Raw genomic sequence first — 7,409 nt, forward strand, 5'->3', positions numbered from 1 at the left:
TCCCCGGCCCCGCGCACACGGGGCGGGAGGCCGTGCGCCCCGACGGTGGCCTGGACATCCAGGGCGTCCTGCCCAGGCACTCGGGCACCTACATCCTGCAGACTCTCAACAGACAGCTGCAGACGGAGGTGGGCTACGGACACTTGCAGGTCTATGGTGAGACACCCCCCCCTGCCCCGGACTCCCCTCTGCCGCAGCCAGCCTTCCCACGTCCTTTCCAATCCCTCTTAAAAAAAAAAAAAGTAAAACCATAAAAAAAAAAAGACAAAAATAACATTAAAATGCTCACCTCCTTCAGGATGGCTTCCAGGACTACACCTGCCTCCTATCCCATTCTTTGCCCTTCAGCTGGGGGTACAGGGACACCACCAGGATCCAGCCACGCTCCTGGCCTGGGGAGAGGGGTGGCCAGGGGAGCAGGCAGTGCCCGGCCCCCTCCCCCTCTGTCTCTCGCCCCACAGAGATCCTGGCCCAGCCTGTGGTCATGGCGAACAACACGGCACTGGTGGAGCGCCGAGACACCCTACACCTGATGTGCAGCAGCCCCAGCCCCGCCGAGGTCCGCTGGTTCTTCAATGGCGAAGCCCTGCCCATCGCCATCCGCCTCGGCCAGTCCCCCGACGGCCGGGTACTGACCCGGCATGGCGTCCGCAGGGAGGAGGCTGGAGCCTACCAGTGCGAGGTCTGGAACCCAGTCAGTGTCAGCCGCAGCGAGCCCATCAACCTGACCGTGTACTGTGAGTCCTCCTGGATCCCCTAGACATACCCAGTGCCCAAACCTCATAGATGGGTAAACTGAGGCCAGGAGAGGGCACCCGAGGGCACACCGTGAGTCAGGAGGTGAGCGGGGGGGCGGGGGGGTTAGGAGCCAGGGATCCCTCTTAAAATGCACTCGCCCCATCTCGCTAAGGACTAAAAACCACCCGAGGACTAAGCCTTCAGTCTGAAGCATTACTTGCAGGAAGGGACACAGGGCTGGTGGGTTTTGAAAGGGAGGCGGGAAGTGAGTGGTGGGTGGGAGGGGAGACTAAAAAAATGTAACCAAAGCACGGAGTCATTCCAGGGGCAGCAGATACGCAGTGTGGAATCCGGGGCAAGTAAATCACAGAGGTACGCAAGGGCCGCTGCCGTAGAAAAACTTAGAGTCTAGAATCCTACAACCAGGTAATTCTGGATTTAAGCAGCACTGAATTCCAGACTCTGAGAATCCTAGAAACTCTAGAAGCAGAGATTCTTAGAATCTTAGAGTCGAATTCTAAAATCTTAGAGCCACCTGATCCTAGAATGTTAGAAACCTAGATTTCTAGACTCTTAGAACCCTAGCACCTAGAAGCATTGACTAGAAGCACTGACTCCCGGAGCCCTAGAATTCTAGACTCTTAGAATGGCTTACGAGAAACCAATAGTCTGGTCTTCTTCTTCTTCTTTTTTTTTTTTAATGGGGCCATAGATTTCGAAAATATCTTGAAATTTTGTCTGGCCCCACGTCCTCTTTTTACAGAAGAGAAAACCGATCCCCTGAAAGGGGAAAGTGATTCTCGAGATCCTAGAGCAAGTTAGAGATCTGTGTGGGATCCGAAAAGACCAGAGCTTTCTCCCTCCGCTAGGCCCTCGCCTTCCCAGGGGCCCAGCCTGGTGGAGAGGAAGCCAGGGGTGCCCACCTCTATGCCCCTGTCCCTCCACTGCCCCGTCTCTCTCCCTCCTGCCCCCGCAGTTGGCCCGGAACGTGTGGCCATCCTCCAGGACTCCACCACCCGCACGGGCTGTACCATCAAGCTTGACTTCAACACGTCCCTCACCTTGTGGTGCGTGTCCCAGTCCTGCCCGGAGCCCGAGTACATGTGGGTCTTCAATGGGCGGGCCCTCAAGAACGGGCGAGACCACCTCAACATCAGCAGCATGACTGCGGCCCAGGAGGGCACATACACGTGTATTGCTAAAAACCCCAAGACCCTGCTTTCCGGATCTGCCTCAGTGGTGGTCAAGCTCTCCGGTGAGTCACCCACAGCCTGACCGCCACCCCCTCCCCACGGAGGCCCGGGTGGACCGCATAAGGTTTGGCCGCTGCTCCAACAGTTAGGGCACCCTTCGCCCAGCAGATAATGGGAAAGTAAGAGAGTCTCCACCCATTCTTTGGCCAAGTGACAAAGTGGCGTGTCGGGGGGACCCCCTCTTCGTTCGGGTGACAGAAGGAGACAGCCCATACCTTGTCACCTGGAAAACGAACGAGGAATCAGACCCTTCCTTGAGGGGTGGCAAAGTGAGAAAGGGGCCACCCGTCCGCACCGTGCGTGGGGCAGAGCGGGGACACATTCAGACGTCCCTTCCTGCACGTGTCCCTATTCTAAATTCAGCCCACACAGCTGCGTAGGGCGCGGCCCAGTCCCTGCACGCGGACAGCCGAGCCACCACGCAGCCTGCTAGATGATGCGGTTCTCTGGCCCAGATGACTGTGTGTGCAAAAACACACACACACACACACACACACACACACACACACGGAAAATCACAGCCAGTTGTTGGCAAGTGGAAAAACACAGCCAGGGAGGCATTGTCTTGCCTCTGTCCTCAAACAACCTGGGGGCTCGGGGCAGTGCAGACACAGCTGGTGTTTTGAGAGCTATCAGGATCCTCAGGGGACACTTTCTCATCCCCTGGGGGGGGGGTGGCTTTGAACATGAAGGCCTCGTTGATTCTGCCTTGGTTCCTTCCCAAGTGGCCACCATCCCCCAGGGACAGTGGGAACCGTCCTTCCCTCCCTCCCTCCCCCCTCCCACCTCCTAACAGGCTGGGTCTCATCCAAAGGGTGGATACTCTTTCACCCAAAGCAGAAATGGCATCCCCAGAGGTAAGTGTACCTCCTGCCCCCACCCCGGGGGCCTTGGCAGCTGGTCTTGGCAAGAGACAGGGGGTATACCAGATGACCTCAGGTGCTGCCCTAAGCCCTGCCTGTGCGGGCCAAGATGGGGGGTGTCCAAGTGTGCAGGTATGTGCAGGGAGCGGGTACAGTGCCCCCAAGGGCCTCCTGAATGGTCAGCAACCCTGTGGCAGGTGCCAGGGAGAGACAGAAGAAAGGGAAACACCCCCCTGCTCCCATGGAGGGGGGACTCTGATCTGATGGAGGCGATGTGGTCTCTGCTCTTGGAGAGTTGATCCCAGAATAGGGAAGCAGGACTTCCTTACTCAAGTCGCTGCCAGTCAGAGAGAAGAGGCAACGCCTCACACTCCATGGGTTTCAAGTAGTGATGGAGGAGACATGATACCCACCCTCGATGAGCTTCCAGTCAGATGGAGGAGACAGTCCACACTTGGGGACATTTTGTAGTCTGATGGGAGAAATGTGGTCTTGAGGAGACATGGTCCTTTTTTTTTTTTTAAATTCCTAGTCTGATGGGGGAGACACAGTTCCCACCTCTGGGTTACTCCCAATCTGATGGGGGAGTACAAATCCCCCACTTTCTAGGAATTTCCAGTCTGATGGGATAGACATGCCCCCCATCCAACTTCTGGGGTCCCCAGGCTGATTGGAGAGACCCAGCCCAATAATCTGGAATTTCAAATCTGATGGAAGAGACATGGCCTCCCACCCTCTGGAAACTTTCAATTTGATAAGAAATTATTGCCCCCACATCCTGAGGTCTCTCGGTTTGACAGAAGAGATACAGCCTGGGGTGCACAACTCCCAACTATCTGATGAGATATTCTGAGAATTTCCAGTCTGATGGAGGAGATATGCCCCCCCACACACCGTATTCTAGAATTTCCAATCTGATAGGGGAGACATGGCCCCTATATTTGGAGAATTTTCCATCTGATGGAGGAGACATGGTTTGACTCTCTAGGGCCTTCTAGTTAAATGGGAGAAATATCCCCCAAGGGCTGGAAATTCCTAGTCTAATGGGGGGGGAGACAGCCCCCAGTCTCTGGGGGAAGACATAGCTCCCTGGCAGGCATTGTCGGGACCCAAAACCCACCTCCATTACCACCCAAGTCAGCTCCTTCCTCTGTCTCCTTCCCAGCACCCCACCCAGGAAGCGCCCGCCAGTTGTGGGGAGGCATGGATGAGCCGGCTGAGGGGGGAGGGGTACGCTAGGCCCCTGCAGGCCCAGCTGAGCCCGCCTCCCCCCCCCACTCTTTCCCCAGCGGCAGCGGTTGTCATGACAATCGTGCCTGTGCCGACCAAGCCGATGGAGGGCCAGGACGTGACACTGACCGTCCAGGGCTACCCCAAGGACCTGCTGGTCTATGCCTGGTACCGCGGGCCTGCCTCGGAGCCCAACAGGCTGCTCAGCCAGCTGCCGTCGGGGAACTGGATTGCAGGCCCCGCGCACACAGGCCGGGAAGCGGCCTTCGCCAACTGCTCGCTGCTGGTACAGAAGCTGAACCTCACGGACGCCGGCCGCTACACGCTCAAGACCATCACGTTGCAGGGCAAGACGGAGACGCTCGACGTGGAGCTGCAGGTGGCCAGTAAGTGCGCCAGAGGGGGCAGATGGTGAATCTTTTCAGACAGGGGCTCCCAAAAGGGGACTTTGCCTCCTTCATAGACCGGGAAACAGATCAAGTCGGAAATGCCTCCCCATCAGGCTGGAGGAAGGGGCTTTGTCTCCTCCCTCTGACTGGGGGATCTCCTAATGGAGTTCTTTCCTCTTCTGTCCAACTGATGACCTAGACTAGGGGTAGACAGGCCTCCTGCGTCAGACTGAAGGCCACTACGGGGGGCTTCCATGCCTTCTCTCTCATACAAGAGGTTCACCAGACTGAAGGTTTTCAAAGAAGAGACATAGTCTGAGGGTAGGACATCCTTTTTCCCGGCAGATGGGTAGACTCCAAAACACAGGAGATACTGCCTCTGCTACTATGTTGGGGAAATGGGCGAATGATGGGAGTTACCTCCCCCATCAGACTAGATGTATAGGATGAGGGTAGATCATACCTCCCTCTTTAGACTGGGAGATCGTAGACAATTGGGACTGTGTTTCATCCTTTGCATTACAGTAAGAATGAGGACTGAATTTCTACCATCAGCAGGTGGAATTTTTCTCTCAAAGTGAAATCCTCCATTAGGATAGAGGCTTCTAGTTGGGGGGAATTGTGTCTCCTCCCTCAGACTAGGCATTTCCAGTGTTCAGGAACAATGTCTCTCCCATCAGCCTGCGAATTCCCAGATGTTGAAGACCATGTCTTGCCCATCAGAGTAGGGACTCCCAGAGTCAGCCTCCATCCATCAGACTGGGAGCTCTCAGAGGCAGGAAACATGTCTCCTCCATCAGACTGGGAGCTCCCAGAATCAGGGACCAGGTCTCCTCTATCAGACTGGAAGCTCCCAGAGTTAAAGTCCATGTCTCCTCCATCAGACTGGGAGCTCCCAGAGTCAGGGACCATGTCTCCTCCATCAGACTGGGAGCTCCCAGAGTCAGGGACCATGTCTCCTCCATCAGACTGGGAGCTCCCAGAGTTAAGGACCATGTCTCCTCCATCAGACTGGGAGCTCCCAGAGTCAAGGACCATGTCTCCTCTATCAGACTGGGAGCTCCCAGAGTCAGGGACCAGGTCTCTGCCATCAGACTGGGGGTTCCAAGAGTCAGGGGCCAGGTCTCCTCCATCAGACTGGGAGCTCCCAGAGTTAGGGACCGTATCTCCCACATCAGACCAGGAGCTTCCAGAGTCAGGGACCAGGTCAACCCCCATCAGATTAGGCATCCCTGGAGGTCCAAGAGGCCAAGTCCCTGAGGCAGGTTTCATCCCATTAGACCAGGAGCTCTCAGACACTGGGAACTAGGTCACTTTCCAGTCTGGAGTCTCACCTCCCCCATCAGACCAGGTACTTTTGGAAGCCCTGAGTCAGGGATGGCATCTCCCAGCTCAGACAGGAAGCTTCCAGGATCAGGAAATCAATCACTGCCAGGTATCCCCTAGACACCCTCCTTCATCAAACCCTGGTCTCAGGTCAGTGCTGGAGATAGAATGCTTTTCAATGGCAGCCGGCCACCTCCCCCACAAAGGCCCAGGATTCCTTTTCACTCTGTCTCTCTTCTCACAGTCAACCTCCCTCCCCTGCATGAGGACCAACGCCACCTTCCTGAACCTGAACCTGGCACAGGCTGAGCGTGGGGTGGGGGTGGGGGGGACAGTGGGAGGCTGGGAGTGGGCAGGGAAGCAGGAGGGGTGGGGGCACTGGGACCTGGTCCTCTAACTCCCTGACAGCCTCTTCCACCCTTTTCCCCCATCCCCCCCTCAGCCCTGGAGTAGCAGCACAGCTGTGGCCGTGGGGACCTTGGAGAGAAGAGCTCTTCAGACCCTCCATGCCCCCCCATCTCCTCCCCCTGGCTGGAGGACCACTTGCTCCCAGTGAGGATGCCGGACTGACCGTGGTTGGCCGTTCTCCTGCTTCCACACTAGAGTTAGAACTGCCAGGGCCCTACTCTTTCACCGAGGTGTCGGAGAGCCACAGAGGCCATAAATGTCCTGGTTAACACATGCACGTGTCAGCCTCTCCTTCTATGACCGCCAACCCTGCCATTTCCTGGTGGCCACACTCACCTCCTTCCCTACCCGGGGTTATTCTCAGTTTAGGTGCATGCGTGACAGGGATGCCTAAATGACAAAGAGACAAGTCCCTCCCCAGGTTATATCTGATGGTCCTTCTTCCCAGTGGGCCAAAGACTGCCCCTCTCTGGGACACCAAACAGAGCTGGGTTCTGTAGGACATGGCCCTCCCCTTTACTGCACCTCACTCCATCTGGGCCCTAAAGCAAGTCTGCTCATGCCAGGACAGGCAATGACCAAATTTCCCATGAAGGGTTCCTTCTATTTAACCAAAGATGCTCCCTTGTGTCCTCCATTGTCCTGGGATTTTCCCCCACCCCATGTCACTCTCAAACATCACCTGCACAACCCTAAAAATATCTCCCTCCCCTTCTAAATGCAAATGGGGTAGTGTGAGGGTGATGGGTGAGACTGGGGAACTGGGAGCCAGAGAAAGCGTGTCTTCTAACTTCTGTCACTACTAGGACCTGTGCCACAGGCCCCACTCAGCCAAGATGGTCCACTAGAGACAGACTCTTGGTGTTGGTCAGAAGTGGTGATCACAGACTTGGCTTGGGGTAGAAAGAGATGTCTGGGCAGGGATAGAAAGGCCTAGTAGAGATATTTCCTAGAAACTTTCAAGACAGAGCCTTTCTGAGGATGGCCACGTTGAGATGGGATGGTGGGTGGAAAGAGCCCCAGAATAGGGTTATGAAATCTGGATCATGATTTGCCTTGGATTCATTAGACCCTCAGTTTGAACATTAGCAAAAGGGTGTGGGCTTAGGGCAGACTAGAATTTTTCAAACCACTTTATTAGCCTTGGAGCCCTTCAAATGCAAGCTTACATGGTAGGTCAATATATTATTTGAAATAGTAAT

The 7,409-nt window shown here is 55.7% G+C and overlaps 1 protein-coding gene across 1 annotated transcript; it reads left to right on the plus strand.

The window, feature by feature from the left end:
- The first annotated feature begins 371 nt into the window (after positions 1-371).
- On the plus strand, positions 372-6,108 carry CEACAM16 (CEA cell adhesion molecule 16, tectorial membrane component). Its single transcript, XM_045805677.2, has 4 exons — positions 372-737; positions 1,715-1,993; positions 4,144-4,470; positions 6,044-6,108. The coding sequence occupies exons 1-4, from the start codon at positions 485-487 to the stop codon at positions 6,106-6,108; spliced, it is 924 nt and encodes a 307-aa protein (XP_045661633.2). The 5' UTR covers positions 372-484.
- Positions 6,109-7,409: the final 1,301 nt, after the last annotated feature.

The sequence above is a fragment of the Ursus americanus genome, chromosome 21 (assembly GCF_024610735.1).
Source record: "Ursus americanus isolate L20-20 chromosome 21, mUrsAme1.1.p, whole genome shotgun sequence".
In the NCBI taxonomy this organism is placed as follows: Eukaryota; Metazoa; Chordata; class Mammalia; order Carnivora; family Ursidae; genus Ursus; species Ursus americanus.